The sequence below is a fragment of the Molothrus aeneus genome, chromosome 5 (assembly GCF_037042795.1).
Source record: "Molothrus aeneus isolate 106 chromosome 5, BPBGC_Maene_1.0, whole genome shotgun sequence".
NCBI lineage: Eukaryota > Metazoa > Chordata > Aves > Passeriformes > Icteridae > Molothrus > Molothrus aeneus.
Window position 1 is genome coordinate 25,488,359 of NC_089650.1, and position 18,940 is coordinate 25,507,298.

At 42.6% G+C, this 18,940-nt stretch overlaps 1 protein-coding gene across 5 annotated transcripts in view; it reads left to right on the plus strand.

The window, feature by feature from the left end:
• Positions 1-1,510: 1,510 nt before the first annotated feature.
• NR2C1 (nuclear receptor subfamily 2 group C member 1) overlaps positions 1,511-18,940 on the plus strand; it is a 47,415-nt gene continuing 29,985 nt past the window's right edge. Inside the window, exons 1-3 of one of the 5 annotated variants that reach the window (XM_066549605.1) lie at positions 2,107-2,216; positions 12,349-12,405; positions 15,350-15,425. In XM_066549605.1, the coding sequence (XP_066405702.1) occupies positions 15,372-15,425 (54 nt within the window). In that variant the 5' untranslated portion in view covers positions 2,107-2,216; positions 12,349-12,405; positions 15,350-15,371. Of the gene's footprint in view, positions 1,595-2,106; positions 2,217-12,348; positions 12,406-15,349; positions 15,426-18,940 lie in introns of those variants that run through there. The other 4 variants (XM_066549609.1, XM_066549606.1, XM_066549607.1 and 1 more) reach the window with 4 other exon arrangements.

The following is an 18,940-nucleotide window of genomic DNA, read 5'->3' on the forward strand; positions in this document are numbered from 1 at the left end:
TGATCTCAAGCTAGGGTTGATAGATAGAAGTGCAACTTGTATCCAGGGACTGGGAGCAGGAAGAAAAGAGTAAAGGAATTGACAAGATAAGAGCGTGCATAATTTTATTAATGTTAACACATAAATTTGCTTGTATTCTTTGGGGTTTTTTTTCCTACCACTGCTGCTCAGATGTTGATGCTTATGTCATTTGATTCAGTAGAAATTACACTAATTAGTCTCAATGATTTTCAGATCATGAAATTGCACATACAGCCCTGGTGTGAACTAAATGATCTTGAAGTTGCTGCTGATCTCTGACCACAGCTTGACCATCTTCATTGAACAGATGAAAGAGTAAGAAGGGAAAGGCTGTATTTTCAGTATAAAACTCTTACTCAAAATCAAGGTAATTTAAAATAATTAGTATAAACTAAGTAAGTAGCTAACTCAACTTTAGTCCAAACAGATGTTGAGACCAAGCCAGAGCAGCAGCAAGTTGTTCCTGTGGCACTGCCCTGGCAGGAACAGGCACTCATTGGCAGCCAGGCCATTGCCTTCCCAAGAGCTGTCCAGGGCACTGTTGACATGTAAGGATGGAACTTGATTCTGCCATGCAGGCAGAGCTCAGCTCTTTCAGACTCAGTTGAACTGCTACAGTGACTGTGCAAGGCACTGTGTGTGCCTCCACCATGCTGCATATTTCAAACCCAATCTGCCCGTGTTGCCCATGGCTCTCCTCAGCCAGGAGAGCCCACCAAGCTCCCCAAAGCCCAAATGCTGTGCTGTGCACCTGTGATGTTCAATGGTACTTGGTCCCATTTCTCTGCAGGGAACAGCAGTGGGGGTGTGGAGACTTGTGCTCTCCATTTGATGGGCAGAACACAAGAACAGTCTTTAGTTTTGGACCCTTCACTCTAAAAAGCAGCATCCAGAGGTGGTCAACAAGGTTCATGAAGGGTGTTTAAAACATGCTTCATGAGGAAGGCTTGAGGGAGCTGGGTTTGTTTAGTCTCGAGGAGGCTGAGGGGGGCCCTCATGGCTCTCTCACAACTACCTGTAAGAAGGGTATAGTGAGGTGAGCGACTGCTCTCTTCTACCGTGCCTGCAATGAGAGAACTAAAGAAGTGCCTTTAAGGGGTCCCAGCAGAGATTTCCAGATTAGAAGAAAAAAATAAATCTTTTTTCAGTTAGGATGATCGCTGGGCACTGGGATAGGCTGCCCAGGGACGTCGGAGTCACTATGCCTACGGGTGTTTTAAGAGGCGCCAGGATCCGGCGGTGGCTGGTGTGGTTTAGGTGTTACAGTGGCAGCAGTGCTGGCTGGACGGCTGGGGCGATCCTAAAGGTCTGTTCGCACCGCGATGTGTGCTCCCAGGGCCCTGCCCGCAGTGCTGCGGGCCCGGCGGGCGCAGCGCCCGGGCCCGGCCCGGTCCCGTTAGCGGCCGCTGACCAGGGCCCCGCCCTCACCGCCGCGCGCCCGGGCGCAGGCGCAGAGCCCGCGGCGGGGCGGGGTCGAGCGGCGGCGGAGGCGGGGTCGCGAACTCTGACCCCCGGGAGCCGGAGCCGCACCGCAGCCAAAGAGACCCGCCGGACCGGCCACCGGGCCCGCCAGGTGAGAGAGAGACCCCCGGCAGCCGAGAGGCGCCCCCCGCAGCGGGCGCGGCCCGGCGGCGGGAGCACGGGGAGCGAGGGCGGCCGCGCTGTAACGGTGCGGGCCCGCGCGGCTCCCGCCGCCACCACTGCGGAACGTGCAGCCGAGCGCGCCCGCCCCGCCCCGGGGCCCGGCCCGGCCCCGGGCGGCCCCGCGCCCCCCGACCTTTCACCTACAGGAACCGCTTGCGTGTCCCGCCGCCCCGCATCCGGGCGGCGCCGCCCGCCGCTTCCCGCGGGAGCCGGGCAGAGGAGCCGGGGAGGAGGCGGCGGCGGGCGATGGGCGATGCCCCCTCATGCAGGGCCCTGGCCCCGCGCAGCCATTTTGTGCGGCGGGGGCGGGCACGGCGCTGGCTCCGTGAACCGGCGGGCAGGGGAGATGCGAGGGCTGCGAGCCGGGGCGGCGGGGAGGGCTGGGGATGGAGGGCCCCGGCGTTGCGCTATAGCCTGGCCTCGCCGCCTCTCCCTTTCCCTCTCCCGAGCCCTGCGCTTCAGCATTCCCGGGGGGGTGATCCTGAGCTTCCCCGAAGCCCCCAGCCACTCTCTGCCTGCCGACGGCATCACCCCGCCGGTTCGCCTCTCTGGTATATCCCTGGCGGCTCTCTGGGTTTGTTTGGGTTAGGGTAGTACGTCCTAGAAAACACCCAGTATTATTTTTACTGGGTCAGATGATCCTGTCTCTGTTCCTTCTTATCGCTGGGTAGAGTATTTCTTCGAAGCTGCGGACTTTGTGGAGTCTTTATTTTTTCTTTGTTGCTATGCATCGCTATAAGTGTAAGAAGCACGGCCGCATTCCCCAGGATGCGCTTACATTTGCAGGTTGTGGAGGGAATAGAGGAAATGCCGTGTGTTGTGCAGGTGAACTTATGCAAGAGAAGAGGGAAGAAAAGTCTTGATAGTGGTTTCACTGAAAAACGAGTGTGTGGACATGATTCTTGAAAAGCCAAGTTAGGCATTCATTCTAATGTGAAATCTCTGATTTGAAGCTACTACTGTCAGCAGAGCGGACTTGGGAAAGTGGTGTAGCACGAAAAGCTGCATCCACGCTTGTCATGGAAAAATAAGATGGGGAAAAAAATTCAAGTGGTTTTCTGTATGACAGCTTCCTGGTTTTGGAATCAGCATTATATAAGTAGAAGTATCTGATCAGTGGGAAAAGGTCACCATTTCTGTGCCGGTTCGGACAGTGTTAATCTGTTGACTCTAATTCTTTATGGCTTTTTCTGTAAGTTATTTTTCTGAAGATAATTCCATGGATATTTTCCCCACCCCCTTTAGTCCGTGGTTGGCAACTGTGACATGAGATGTCCAACAGAGCATTTAGCCCATGGCTTGCTCCTTGCTGTACAACTTTACTTGTACAGTAAAGTTGTTTGAGTGAAGTCTTAAGGTCTGTGACATGTTTGCCTGCTTCTCTCTGTAGCTCTTTCTCCAGAGATATTGCTGAAGCTCTCTTATCACAGGGCTAAGTATTTTCATGTGATGCTGGTCAGCTGTATGTGTGCACGTGTGTGATAATACAAGGAAGGTAACTGAGGTCACCCAGAGGAGTGTGCAGTCCTCAGCTGCTTCTGTGCTTCCTGTGCACTGCTCTGAACAGTCGGGCACCACTTGCAAAGTCTGCTGCATTCTGCAACAAATCAAGATGCTTATTACAGAAAGAAGCTCACAGTAGATAAATCAGCTAGCTTTAACTCTTCTCCTCAATTATTAATATTTCTGGTTTTCTTACTGGTTGTATTTTCTTGTGAAACATACTCTTGAATGGGACAAGTTTCATAGGAGTTCTGATATCTTTAAGAATAGTTACATCCCAAGTTAGATTGTGGGATAGGAGGGGGTTTTTGTTTGGGGTTTTCATGGTTTTGGTGCTTTTTTAAAGCCTGCCTTAATTTTTCAGTTTAAGGTTCTTAGCCTGTGAAGAAAAAGCCCTAAGCAACATATATAACTCTGAAGCTGACATTGTTTTGGGGAAAAAGGGGTTGAACCACATGACCTCCAGAAGTACCTTTCAGCATTAATTATTTCATGACTGTATTGTTATTAAAGGTCAGGGGGAGCAGACAGGTGTGCAGGGAACCAAAACCAAACAAAACCCCACTGATGTTGTAGCATGCTCACCTGTGAAATACAGTTACAGAATGCTTATAGCTAATGTGGTAGTCCAGTAAAAGTGACTTTGATCCATAATGTGAACTCTCATATTTACAATAGTAAGATTAGTTTGTTCCCTATGCTTATACTCAATTTTTGCTTTAATTTATTGTGTGCTTATTATATTATGTAGTTAAAGTTTGTGCAGCCAGTGAATTTGCTGGAGTTTCCTTGGGGTGAAGTAAAGCAGTCTCCATGAAGAAAGTAATTTGTGTCTAATGCTTGAATCAAAAAAAAAAGAAAAAAACCCCAGTACCTCAAGCTTAAATAAGGAATTCAGATGTATGTAAGGACTAGAACAGTGTCACATCTTAACTTGTGCATGTTTGTTCTGGCTGTGGACAAAGTGTGGCTCTCAGCTGGCAGGTGCTGCAGCTGGTACAGGGTCTGTGTGTCTGTCCTGCTTCAGCAGCTGTCCTGGCTTAAGTACTTTTAATAGTAACCTTTGCTAACCTGAGTTATTTTGGCTGTTGGGGATCAGGGAGCCTGTGGTGGGTTTAACATCCCCTGTGGAGCAGCAGTGATCTGCTGGGGAGGGTTACCCACAGGCTCTGGCTGGCACAGCTCTGCTTTTTATCACACACAGGCTGCAGTGTGCAACCAGCAGTGACCATCAGGGGAAACTAACCCGTACCTGCCTTACTTTCTGGCAAAGTTGTTTTTTTTTTTTTCCTCCTCAGTGGTGTTTCAAGCTGCTTTTAGCATTTTGACCTTGTGCCTGTACATTACTGGAATAAAGTAACCTGCTGCAAAACAGAATTCTATCAGTAGAATTTTATGGATAGAATTTAATTAACTGTACCTTTACAGTTTTTACTCTTGTGTGTGCAGACCTGTCCATATTTTTAACCTTCAGTCATCAGCTTTTAATTCCAGAGATCACTGCATTACTTGGCAAAATCTTAAATCAGCAAAGGATTTATTTTTTGTAAAACTAAACTCTTTAAAATTCCAGTTCTCTGAGACTGGAAGATGGCTTGTGCTGTCTGAGTCCTGTGTATGTGATGATGCAGTGCTGCAGATTTTGTAAGGAAATACGTTCCTTCCTGAAGATCATGGTCTAAGAACTGCCTTTCTGTATCAATATTTAGATTAATTTTGTTGACTTTGCCAGGCCTTCTCTAAAAGGCTCTTTGCATTTGTTTAACTTAAATTACTTTTGTCCAACTTGGTAGCAAGCCAGGCTGGACTAAGCTCAGTATTTGAATGCCTTTGTCGGAAGTTAAAGCGGAAACTTGAAAAATGTAAACCAACAAAAAACTAATGCCAAACCCTCTGCTATTGTCATATGAGCCCTCATAAACGGTTATTTCATTCCAAATAAGTTGAGGTTGCTGTTTATAATTTAGCAGTAACTTTGTGGTGTGAGAACTACCCTATTTAGTGTGGTAATGTGTTTCCTTTGAAGTCTTAGCAGGACAGTGTGTCAACATGATTCTTAATTGGACTTAATATGAAGATTTTTTTCTGAGTGCCTTGCACATGTTTATAGGAATTGAATAAATCCCAAACCAAACCAAAAAAATTCCCAAACACACACCCACACCCTCTTAACAAAATCTAATCCTGTGTAGTTGATAACAAAGGAAAAAAAATGGGAATCACAAAGTGACTTGGGTTGGAAGGGAACATAAAGATCATTTCATTCCAACCACCCTGCCATGGGTAGGGATGGCATGCACTATATTAGTTTGCTCAGAGCCCTATCAAACCTGGCCTTGAATGTTCCCAGGGATGGGGCATTCCCAGCTTCTCTGGCCAACCTGTTCCAGTCCCTCACCACCCTCACAGTAAAGAATTTCTTACTATCTAATCTAACCTGCTCTCTTTCAGTTTGAAGCCATTTGCCCTTGGCCTGTCTCTACATACCCTTGTAAGAAGTCCCTCTCCATCTTTCTTGTAGGCTCCCTTCAGGTACTGGACGGCTGCAGCTGGGTCACCCTAAGCCTTCTCTTCTCCAGGCTGAACAATCTCAGTTCTCTCAGCCTGAGGTGTGCCATCCCTCTCATCGTTGTGGCGGCCTCCTCTGGGCTCCCTCCCAGCTCCATGTCCTTCCTTTGCTGGGAGCCCAGACATGGATGCAGCCCTGCAGGTGGGGTCTCACAGGAGCAGAGGGGCAGAATCCCCTCCCACAGCTTGCTGGCCATGTATTTTTAGATGCAGCCCCAGGACATGTTTGGTTTTCTGGGCTGCCAGTCCACCTTGTTGGGTCCAGCATCTCATCCAAGACAATCCTCAAGTCCTTGGCAGGGCTGCTCTTCATCAGTTCATCCCCCAGAACATTTTATGTGGGTCAATGTCAACAGTGATTTACTGGAAGGATGTGTGAGAAACTCACTTTTGTTGTATGAGGGTTTTGCTTCTTTGTTTGGGTTTTTTGTTTTGTTTTTCCTTTTAATCTGAAGGAAGCTTCCATGGATATGCAGATGTGCAAGTTTGTAAGGCCCATATTGGTAGTATTGTTGAAGAGGCTTGCTGATTTCTGTAGAGTATCTTCTTGTATCTATCAACTACCTCATCTGTGGCTGTAGTTCAGTGAATATTCCCAATATTCCAAATGGTCATCTTGCATAACACCTGAAAGGCAATTTGGCATTATAGATAAGCTGGTGTAACATTGTGGGCTTTTTTCCAAGAAGAAGTGGTCTTGATTCTAGTCCTACTTGTTTTTCCTATGTTGTGTGTTGTTAGGTGCAGGGTGAATCAAGTCAGAAGATGAGTTTACAGCTATACAACCATGAAGGCAAATGCAGAGTGGAACAAAGCCAGCAGTGGGGCTACCTCCCATGAAATACTGTAATTGTACCATAGAGAATGTATTGCCTCCAAGTGTTTGGAAAGAAGGATTTGCCCTTGCTGTGATGTGTTAAGGTGATCTTTCTGTGGCAGCTGGAATGGACCTGGCTGAACCTAATCCAGTGAATGGGGAAGTCTTTGGTCAGATGAGCTTCCTGATCCTGGTTCATGGTGCAGCTTCAGCTCTGGTGCAGGGAATCAGTTTGGGGTTTTTTTTATAATTTTTTCCTTTTGCAGGCTTCAGGTAGAGATGCAGGCTATGGCTGACAGTACACAGGGCAGGTTACCTGACTAAGTGGCTGTCTCCTTACCTAGCTCTGGCATGGAGCCAGTGCTCCTGGCAAGACTCCACTTGCAGACAGCCCTTGCCTTTCCTCCTCCTTTTCCCAGTCGGTTGTGGGACTAGTGAGCTAAGTCAGCTCAGCTGTGGCTGATTGGGCAGGTTCTAGAGATGCCATGATAAAAGAAGCAGAAGCCAAGGCCTAGAGGTGGGGCTATCCCTTTGGTGGCCCAAACTGTAAAAGTTATTTGTTAGTCAACTGAAAATTTATCCTAGTGATTCTATTTTCTCATGTTTCCTCCCATTGTAGCACTTGCTTACAAGAAAAGGTAGTGAGAGCACTGATTTTAAATTAATTGCACAGGCATGCCTACAAATGCATCTCTTTCTGTATTGCTCTGTGCATTTTAATTACTCCCTTATGCTTTTGCAAGTGTCTCATTTTCCCTTGTTTGCCTGCAGGTCCAGCTGCTTCAGTTTTGTGTTGTTACTTACCCTTATATATGCACTGTCTAAATCTTGGTCTCATGTGAATTTAAAAAACAGTATCTAACTGGGTGTCAAGGGTCACGTAAATATTCCTCAGTTCATTAATAAAGAGAATCATACTCCTTTAAATCTGCCAACTCTTCTGCCCTCTTAACAGTGTGGTTGATAGAACAATGATCCAAGAATAGCTCATTTAGCTTACTGTGTTCATTGAGTTTTTCCTATATGAAGCACTGAACACAGTAGCATCATTTGTTCCACAAATGTATTTGAATTCCTTGGTTTAATTTACTATCTGTTAAGCATTGCAGAATACTGCTCTAACATATAAAGAAATCTTGGGGGATCTTTAACTTATTTAAGCACTAACTCAGGCATGTTTAATCATAGAGGGATTGTTAAGTGCATTCTGTTTCATATGTAGGAGTTTATTAAACAGCTTTGGCACAGGCTATGCTGAATTCTTAATTAGTATATGATTAGTTTGCTAATGGAAGTGAGGACTAGTTTCCATTTTAAGGTACAGAGTACCTGTAAGACCAATGTTATGACCTGAGCTAAAATCCTTAGTTGACTTTGAGGTATATTGAAATCATTCAGTACTGAAGCAGTATTTCTACAGAAGGAGATTGTTTCCACTTCTTTTGCAATTGGTTTTCTGTTATATTCACTTTTTGAGCTTTCCTAAAAAGTCATGTTGACCTTCCTGGATTTTACTGTGTCATGGTTTAACCCCAGGCAGCCACTTGCTCGCTCGGCCACCAGCGGGACTGGGAAGAGAATTGGAAGGGCAAAAGCTGGAAAACTCATGGGTTGAGATAAGGGCAGTTCAATAGGGAAAGCAGCAGCCACACAGACAGGCAAGGTGAAACAAGGAATAATTCACTGTATCCAGCTGACAGGCAGATGTTCAGCCATCTCCAGGGCAGGCTGCTGGCTGAATATCTGATGTGATGGCAGGGCCCTATCATGTGTAATGCCTGCTTGGGGAGACAAATGCCAGTGCTCCATCTCCTTCTTCCTCTTTCCATTTTTATATACTGAGCATGTCATATGGTACAGAATATACCTTTGGTCACCTGTCCTGCTGTATCTGCCACCCATCTACCACATACCTCCAACTTCCTCACCAGTGTGGCGGCACAAAAAGCAGGAAAGGTCTTGGCTGTGTGTAAGCACTGTAAGAAATAACAAAAACACCTCTGTATTATCAGCCATGTGTTCATGACAAATCCAAAACACAGCCCCGTACCAGCTACTGCAACAAAAGTTAACTTTCCTCCAGCCAAAACCTGCACACTGATAAAAGAACAAAAAGTGAAGTTCACAGTAACTTCTGCAGTCATAACTAGTTAATGTATTTGTACCTCTAAAGTATCTAGAACATACTTGTGTAACTTCATTAGTTTAACAGGTTGATTTCATCTGGGAAAGACCCCTGTATTAAGACACATTCCATACATAGTAATTAGAAGAATCATTATTCATTCCATACCTAGAGTCAAACTTGGTTTAACAGTGCCAGCAGGCTAAATTAAACTACTAAAATTGTTCAAACACTGTTTTTGTAGCAGTAAAACTGGTCAGGGGTATGCGGTACTTTTTTCCAAAGTAAACTAAAGATCTTTGGAATGGACAGAATTTTCTCACGTTGTGTCTTCATGCTGATGTGGTTTTTCTTATTTAAAGGAGATTACATCAGAATCAAGGCACTTGATAGTGGGCCAGCTATACCAAGAGTGTAATATAATAAAATGAGAGATGTTGTCTTTTATATCAAATTGAGCATCGAAACCTACAGAAATACACTTCCTGGTACTACTTTTAAAGTCCTTAGTCTACACGGGTAAAATATTTAAAAATGCTATTAATAGGAACCTCCTACTAAGACAATTAAAGTTGTGTAACTTTTGTCCCTGGAGAAGGTTAAGTTAAATGGTGATGTCTTCTGGGTATAACTTAACTGTAGTAGTGGAGAGGTTAGTGCTTCTGACTACCAACCCTCAAAATTGCTGTCTGCTCTCATGGGAATGTTTCCTGACCCATTTCAGTTGAAGTAAGCCTGAAATACTTTAAAAAGTAAGTATTTAGTAAGTTATTTTGACTAAAATATTGAGAATTGTTTCTTCCTCAGCACGTAAAAGCCGAGGAAGAAGTAGAGACAAGGGGTTTAATTGGTGCAAGCTAATGAAAGTTTTCCACTGCTGTGGTGGCCTACAGAGTGCTTAAATAACAGCGGAACACCATTGGGCTGATGATGCCAGATTCACCACCACCCTGTTTGTACTAACTGATGATAGTGATTATTTAAAAATAATACTGAGTCTTGTCAAGAAGGCTCACTAACTCATTTACTAGGGAAATAAATGAACAGGATGTAACTTACAGACAAAAAGATTTTGGTAGCATGTTGAGTCTGAAGATTGAACAGAAAAGCAATAAATGCATTTTAAAGCATTTAAGAGGAAGTCTAATGCCTGCCTTCTGTCAAAATGCCTGCTTTTAGATGCTGCTTCTGGTGGATGGGGGGATTGAGCTTTTGTAAGGAAAAGAGACGGATATATAATTCTGCTTATTATTTTTTTCAAATGTTTTTGAAACACCTTCATTTTTTATTTAATTACGTGACAAGTAATGGTGTCAAGCAGTCAAGGAATAAATTTGAGAGCAAGTGCGATGATCATCCTTGTAAAGCAGGTCTAATCAGTCTAAGTACAATGCTGATATTTGTGTTACTCTCTACCTAGAGCAACAGAAGCAAAACCTTTCTGTGCCGTGTGTCTTCTGAGAAGAGGATTTTTCCCTGTTCCCAGAAATAACAAAATAAACAAAGGGATCATCACAGACTAGGGGGATACAAGGCTGCCAAACTAGAATGTATTGTACATTTTCAGAGGCAGTGGTTTAATCGTATTGACAGTCTTAATGTTGTTAATTTGACATAGTTGTCATCAACACATCTTTTTAAAGGAAAATTTTAGAAAGGTTATGTTTGTTCTGTAGTTTTACAGTGTCAGATTATAATGGTAGAAAGTTAAAGAAGGAAGTAAGAGCTTAAGCTGTGACAGTGTCAGTGGCTAAATGGCTGTGGGACAAAGCACTTCTTACCACTTCATTTTTCAGAAATTTTGTGGTAAAAGTAAAGGCAAGGATCTTGGTCTGATGTGAAAAAGAGAAACCAGTAGAGCAATTGAGTAGTACTTGTTATAGGCAACTATAGGCTTGCTGGTTGAAACAGCAGCAGTTGAAAATCATTTTTGCAGGAGTATTCGAAGTGAAATATAAATAAGGCAAAAATTATTTGGGCAGTGCTTCTAAACAACATAATGCTTGTGTGTTGGCAGGAGCCTTGGCTCTCCTTTCTCTCTTCTAGTCATAATAAAACTAATATTACAGTTCTTTTAACTGTTGGACATTATAAAGCAGATGCTAAAAGTAAGTGCAGCTTTTTTATGTTGTGGTCTCTGGTCTTGTAGAATTCCAGGTTTCCTCCTTTCAGTGTTTTAGATAACGTTAGAAAGGAAGTAAAAATGTCATTATCACTCTTAAATATCTGAATAAAATTTGATTTATCATGATTTGTCTCATTCATTTTGAAAGGAGAAGAGACTATTCTAAGGAAAAACTGACAATTAATTGTCTCCATCTACTTCTTTCCTATACTAGCAATAAACATTTCTCATATATGGGCTGCTGTGTTCTTTGAATGTGTATGGCATGGTTTTGACAAGCGTGGAAAAGAGCATTTCTGAAAGCAAGAAGATTCACATTAGATGAGAACACCTTGAAGATCACTTCTGGTTATTGAAGATCAAAACTCAGACTGATGATACTTAGAATAATTAAGGTTGAAAAAAGATTGAATTCAGCTGTTAACCCAGCATCCCTGTGATTGTCACTAGGCCTGGTGCTGTACACTTCCAGGGATAGCAATTCCAACTGGGCAGTCTGTGCCAATGCCTGACTACTCTTTCAGTGAAGAAATTTTTCCTAGTATCTAATCTAAACCTCCCCTGGTACAACTTCACTTCTTTCAGGTGCTTGTAGAGAGCAGTAAGTTTCTGCTGTGCCTCCTTTTCTCCAGGCTGAACCCTCCAGGCTGAACCACCAAGTTGTGCTCCAGCTCCATTGTTCTCTGGACTGCCTCCAGCACCTCAGAGTCTTTCTTGCAGGGAGGGGCCCAGAACTGGACATGACATTTGAAGTGTGGCCTCACCAGTGCTGAGTACAGGGGGATGGTCACTGTCCTGGTCATGCTGGCCACAGCACTGCTGATCCAGGCCAGGATGCCATTGGCCTTCTTGGCCACCTGGGCACGTGCTGGCTTGTATTCAGCTGCTATTGACCAGCATCCCCAGGCCTCAGCCCCTTGATCCCGCCTGTCCAGATCCCTCTGCAGAGCCTTCCTACCTTCCAGCAGGTCAGCACTCCTGCCCAGCTCAGTGTCATCTGCCAACTTAGCGAGGGTGCCCTTGATCCCCTCCTCTGGATCATTGATAAAGGGGCTAGAGAGGGCTGATCCCAGTACTGAGCCCTGGGGAGCACCACTGGTGATTGACCACCAGCTGGATGTAGCTCCATTTACCACCACTCTGGGCCCAGCCAGGCAGCCAGTTTTCTACCCAGGGAACCCTGGTCAAGCCATGAGCTGCCAGTTTGTCCAGGAGAATGCTGGGGTAGATGGTGTCAGGTCTCAGCTTTGCTAAGCTCTGGGTAAGCAACATCCATGGCCTTTCCTTCATCCCTCAAGTAATTCTCTTTGCTGGAAAGTGAAGGTTATGAGGTGTTTATGGAACATTTCTCAGTTTCAGGTAGCTTTGAATTTAGAATATATTTATTATTTCATGTGAAACAATTCAGCCACTGAGAATATTGGCTGGAGTAACTCAGGAAAATAAGCTTTTAAAAATATGAAAAATGTGCAAAATTTTAAAATTTACATAATCAAAAAAAAAACAGCTGAAGCAAATTTTTTTTTTTTGCTTAATTCCTTGCAGGGATGTCTAAAAAGTGATTAAGCATACCTGATGTGAAGTCTAACACAGATACCCTAGGTAAGCAAAATAAGAACTACAAAACCTTTTACAGCTGAGTTAGCTGTAAAAATCTGTAGATTTTAGCTGAGAACTTGTAGATAGTTCTCCTTGACCTGTCCTGCTCTCCTGCTGTCCTGTCCCCAGCACAAGATGAACAGCTTAACACAGCTGCTCCGGAGAGGGAGGACCTGGCTTCTTGCTCAGGTGCCTGTGGGCTTGTGTGACTCCCGAGTGACCTGTGTCAGCCATCTGGCTGGGCCAAAAGCAATGGGTACAGTTTTGTGGTGCAGTTCAACTGAATTATCTGCTTCCCACCAGTAACAATGGAATGAAGATTTGCCTCCTCCTTGAATCTTCCTTCTTTTCCTCCCTCTCTTGACTTATAACAACATATTTTCCCTTCTGGCTGCAATAGAATGAATCTGACTGCAAAAGAAATCAAGTTCATTGTGCTTACCTAGATGATGTTTGGTGCATTTCTGCCAGCTGAGTTTTCTCTCCTTTTAGTGAGTTGAATTTTCCTACTGGAAAAGTGGGGTCAAGACCACTGCAGCTTGCTCAGGGTGAGCAGGACCTCCTTCCTGGGAGTGAGCTGTAAATTCTGTTCAAAGTGCTTTTGAAATTATTCCTTGACTTGGCAAGTAAGAAAGAAGTTTCTGCCAGTTCAGTTACTTGAACTGATTTCTCAGGCATTATGTGTATGCTAGCACATGAAGAGATGAAATTATAAGCCAAAAATGGAAAATGGGATAGGAATGCCTATTTAAGCTCTCCATATCTGCAACATGAAATATTGTCTAAGAGTTTATACTTGAAATATTGAAGCTGATTTTTTTTCACTGTTATACATGCTCTTCAGAGCAAAGTTACATGGTTTATTGGAGGTGATTTCAATTTAGATAGTTTAGTACAGAGTACTGGTGTTACAAATACTGATTTTGTCAGTGCCCTTTGGTTTAGGGATTGCTGAGTTAAATAAAGCAACAAGACACAAAAGAATCTACTTCTTAGTGTTTATGCAAATTGAAAGTGCAAGTCTCCAAATATAAAACACTGTGTGAGTAATATGTAAATTCTTGTCAATAATAGTGAGTACATTCCTTTTCCAGTGTGTGTATGCCTCAAACTCATGATTTGTGTAGCTTTGACAGCTGGTTCTGCATCCCTAAGTTGAACCACCTTGTGCTTGTTCCAGAAAGCATGAGGAGGTAGGATAGGTTCCACCTTTTCTCCAGGTTCCTCTTCATCATAAGAGTTCAGTCTTGTTTGTGTACTTGGTGTCCTATGTTCATGCAAGTGCAGTTCAAATGAGTCTGTTTTAGATAAGTTTCAAAAATTCTCTGCCAGGTTTATGCCTCTCTGAGAGCCAGTTTCCCTACGACTGGTGCATCGTAGTTGCATACATATGTATTCCTTCACTGCTTTACTCCAAGGTGAAACATGCCAGTTTAAATCACTTTCAGTCCTCAAGCTAAGCTGTTTTACTTAGCTCACATCTTGACTGTGAGGGCAGTTGCATCTGATTTAGGAGAACTAACCAGCTGGTGCAAATTAAGACCTCAAAGTGATTTCTTTGTTACTGTGTAATGAAGTAGCACTCATTTCTGGCACTCTGTATGTTAACAGTACAATATTTGATTGCTAGTATTTTATTTAAAAGAAGAAAACATTGATAAGACACATTGCCTGCCTTGAAAATTCCAAGTGCTCTTTGAATAGTGATTGTGCTGCAGCTCACTGGATGCAGAAGTGGGGTAATAGAGTGCTCCTGCAAGGATGCTGACACCTAGATCTTCCTAGGAGATAATGATTTTCAGCATAAGCTTCAGTATCATATCTCTATATGCATGCCTGTTATCTTTTGTCCTAATTTAACTAATAATGCAGCATGCTAATGAGTGATTAAGAATGGTCTAATGCACAAATATTTCTTTATTTCCCCTTTCACACATTAACTAGGCTTTAGTATACCATTGGGCATGCCTCCAAGGCCTGCAATTCTTGCTCTAGTCAAAAAATATTTCTCTTTCCAATTTTAAGAGCAGAATTAGCTTGAGTTAAGCTTGAGTTAAAAGTGAGTTATTTTTTTCATTTGCATGGCTCATTGGGGAGATTTCAAGTTTTATTGAGGAGTTGGTAATTCCTAGGAGTTCCAGAAAAGTTAAAGAACAAAAACCAGTATTAGTGTAAGAGTAGTCTTTGTTCATACAAGAGGTAGGTATTGTAGTGTTTTTAATTTGCTTTTGTCAGTAAAATTGTTTATACGGTGCTTTATAAGCTGTGAATGTTCCTTTTAAGTACTGCCTAGTGAATATTTGTATATCAATAATATAACACATAATGTATGCCTTGACAAATAAACAAGGCATGCATCTGAATCCTTTTTGCTGCATTAATGTAGCAGTGTCTGTTAAACCCCACAAAATTCTTCTTAGGAAGATTTCGGCTCATGCTGTGGCTGCAGTATTGATAATGAAACATCATCTTTTTTTTAAACACTTACCTTCTGTGTCCCAAGTACTGCTGCCTGTTAGTTACAAAATTGACCTTCAAGCACTCCTGTTAATACTAAAAAATCTGTATGGGTCCAGAAGTTAGATTTGCCCCTCTTGATTCACATTAACAAAAACCGTCTGTGTTCCAGTTTTTTAAGATGTTAAACATGGACCTGCTGATGTCACGGTCAGTAATAGACTTCTGTTCTCACAGTGATTTTATTGTGGCTTCTTGGAAAAGCAGAAGAGGAAAAAATAGGAAGTCTCTGTGTGAGTTATTTAAATAAAACAATACAAGGTTTTCAAATAGCAAATTATTTATTTTTATAGTATGAGCATAATTTAAATTCTGCAGGGACGTCATCTTCATAAAACCGTGAACGCACTTACGTGAACTATATTTTCCCCAGAATATTTTTACTTTTGAAACTACAGATGTTAAGCATCTTCTCTCCTTTCTTTGACAGGAAATTCTGGTGATTAAAGATCATGGCAACCATAGAGGAACTGACCCATCAAATTTTTGAACAGCAAATGGGAGAGGTACATAAATTTTGAGTCCTATATAAGAGAAATTGAATAATAAAATGCACAGACTGACATGTAAAAGCCCAAATCACAAAATGAAATTTTTGATACAGACAAGGCTTCTGGACACTTCCTCAGAAGGAAGAAGAGTCTACTATGTCCATTTTAAAGTTACACTGCAAAGCCTTTTTTGCCAAAGTGCACCCCACAAAAATTAAGAACAATCTAGCAGGGTTTCCACTAAGTCACTAGCTTTTCAGCTTGCTGTCTGAGCCTGTAGTGGTTTTCAGAGAGCCATCTGGTTGTGTAATTGCTTTACTCCCTTTTAGTTTAAAAAGTCAGGACACAACTATGCAATTACTTCATTTGTCATTTTTGGCTTCACTAGTAAAGTTTTGCCATGCTCTTCACTTTCAGATATATGTGCTTGCTATGTGTCAAAAGAAAGATTGAGCTCCTGTTTCTGCAGATTTCTAGTTTTGGTTCTGTGTGACCTGTGTGCAGAATCTGTGTACTGCAGCCAGAGAACTGCCAGAGGTGCACAGATAGTTTGGGAGTGTGGATATGGGTGTACATAGTTATCTAGAAAATTTCAGCATAGCATGGGCTATTTAAAATTAACACCACTTTAAATTAGATAGAGGCAGTAATTTATTTATCTTCAATAAATGTTATTTTTTAGCTTGAAATATCCACTCTTGGATTCTTGTCTAGACGTAGACTTACTTCTCAAGTAATTTTATTTCCTCTCAGCATTGATTTCAGATGGAAAGGTTGGAGTGGGGGATGGGATGGTTAATTCTACTCTGAATAAATTTTCACAGCTTTTATTTTTGTAGCATGAGTTGTTCTGAGTGCTGCTAAGGCAATCTCAAAGGATATAAGGGGTTTGTGGGATGTTTGCTTGTTATTGCTTGTCCTCTTCATTAGGTGAGAACACGTGTTTAATGCAGTTTTGTTTTGGGACTGTAATTCTTGGTTGAGGTCTAAATAGGGCGGTGTTTCCTGTTTAAATTGGTTTGGTTTGACAGTGCAAGGCTAGCCAAAGCTAGCTGAAGCGTACATTCCCCTCAGGATGGTGTGATGAAGGTGTTTTGCCTCTGGGGTTTGTTTCTCAATTTCGTAATGTGATTCCAGGAGACACTGAGCTGACTTAGTATCTCAGTACCATGGGAGAGACAGGATCCTTTTTCTGTTTCTTTCCTTATTAATTTCCCCACCAAGAGCAAGCTAATAACCCAGCCAAAACAAGTGGAAGGTTTTCTGGTGGGTTAGCATGGAGTAGGGTCTGAGAAGGCTCCGGTGACTACCAGAGCCAGCACAAAGAAAATGACTGGTAGCCAAAGGAAGGCAGGGGAGAAAACAGGGAGAATGAAGGTGCAGTGCTGCTGAGAGCTGTAGCTGTTCTTGTTCACGGTGAAATCACAGCTGTACAGTTTTCATGGCTGTTGTTTTGTCAGCAGTGTAGATTAGGATTTGTGCTTTAGCAAGGTTTTACTGTGTCTGAGATGGTCACACTGTATTTGGCAGCAGTGCAGCTTAACCATTCCCCAGTCCTCACTTAGCCACTTATTCTCACACTGTGCTAGTCTTGCTCATGTAAGCTCTGTGTGTCATCATGCTGTGGACAAAACTAGGAAAGAAAATTAATGACAGCATAGGGGAGGAAGGTCATCTCCCTATTGGCTGTGATCAGTGTCCTTATTTCGTACGAGGTGCAGCCCAACCAGGCACATGGTTGGAAGGACTGAAAAGCATCCCTGAGGGCAGTGCAAGCTGGGACTGCTTAAGCCAAAATGGTTGTCAAAGGTCCATGCCATGCATGAATGTGCTGTCTGAAAGGTGGAATCAGCAAGGAAAGCAGTCTCACAGGGGCCTCCATGCAATAACTTACGTTCCTGCCTACATACAGGCTGTAACTGCTTGGTGGCATTCCTAATCACTGAGAAATCATAGTTTAAGATCTAGAGAGCTTCAGCAGTATTTTTGCTAGCATTTATAATACTCTTGTTGAAGTAGTTTTAATTGAATTTACAAAAAAAATTTACATGAGTAGAACCTGAAAGGAAGAAGACCTGAAAGGAAAATGTGTTCCACTATTGAGGATAATGGAAATTCTTCTGTGTCTCATTGAAATAATGATCAGAAGTGTTTTGTACATAGATTTTGATTTTTTAAATAATGTTAATTGTTGTTCATGAAGCATTTTAAATCACAAAATTACCACAACAGTTTTACAATGGTGTTCACAAACATACTTTTGTTAATTTAGGGGCTTTTTACATGAAAGCAAAACATTGAAGCAAAATATAACCCTGTCTGTATGGAGCATTGTGGAGTGATTGTCGTTGCTCAGATTCTGCCATCTGCTAGTCATCTTTTGCTCAGTGCAAAATAATTCCTATTTCTGTATCAAGACCACATTTCTTGAATCACGTAGCAAAGCTACCTGCCAAGAGCATTCTTTCTTTAATCTCTGGCTGGATACACTAAACTATGGTGGTTCATTTCCACAGTCCTGCCAATTTGCTGTAACAGAGGAAAGCTATATCATTGTTGAAACAGTCTGTCACACATAAAAAGTACAATTTTAAACAAATTTTGCAGTTACACTTATCAATATTAACGGAAATAAAAAACCTTGTTTTCTGCATAGAAGTAAAACTGTCAAGCTGACATTTTGTGGGGTTAAAAAGTACATGTGGATCATGACATTTTAAGGGAGCAAATGTGAAGCAGTTCTATAGCATGTAGCTTATTTTGTAAAGCAAAGGTAAATGCACATAAAACTTTAATCACTTCTGAATCACCACATGTACCTGTCGATTTGAGTGGCTGATGCAGAGCTTCAGTGCTTGAAAGTACCTCTCTTGAACTGAAAATGCTGCTCGTTGATGAACAGTTTTTGTCCTTTACTTAAGCAGAGAAGCAGATATTATTGAAAAGTACTTGTACTCAGAAAAATTGGGTATTTTTAGAAAGCAGTGTACAGAAATGACTCAGCAGTAGTTTGACAAGCATTTATTTTGGTGGTGCTGGCAGTTTAAGTAATCTCCCCAGCAGATTAGCTTCACTCATTTGCTCTGATGCATCTGCTTCTGAGCATTGTGGAGACTGGATTGAAGAAGATCTGTGCTAAGAATAGCCTTTGTTTGCTGGGCTGCTTTTCAGCCTGCACCGGTGTCCTGTTCCAGATCACGGAATGACTGACCAGCCAGTTTTACCTACCACACTGAGGGGAGAGGAGCAAGTAGATTAGGAGATTGCTACCAAAAGTAGCACCTTTTTGGGCAAAATTTTAAAATCAACATAGGCTAATGGGAACTCGTATTTCTGCTAGAAGGGGAAGTCTTACCCTCCACCCCATCCCTCTCTCATAGTGACCTCGAGCTGTGTGTTCTGGCCTGCTTTTGTCTGCTGATACTAGCATTTAGATGATGGTATGGTTGCAAAATCGGGAAGCTGATCCAGGAGGAACAAAAAGCCTCACAAACTCTTATGAAATAGTACCTTTACTGCAATATATATTT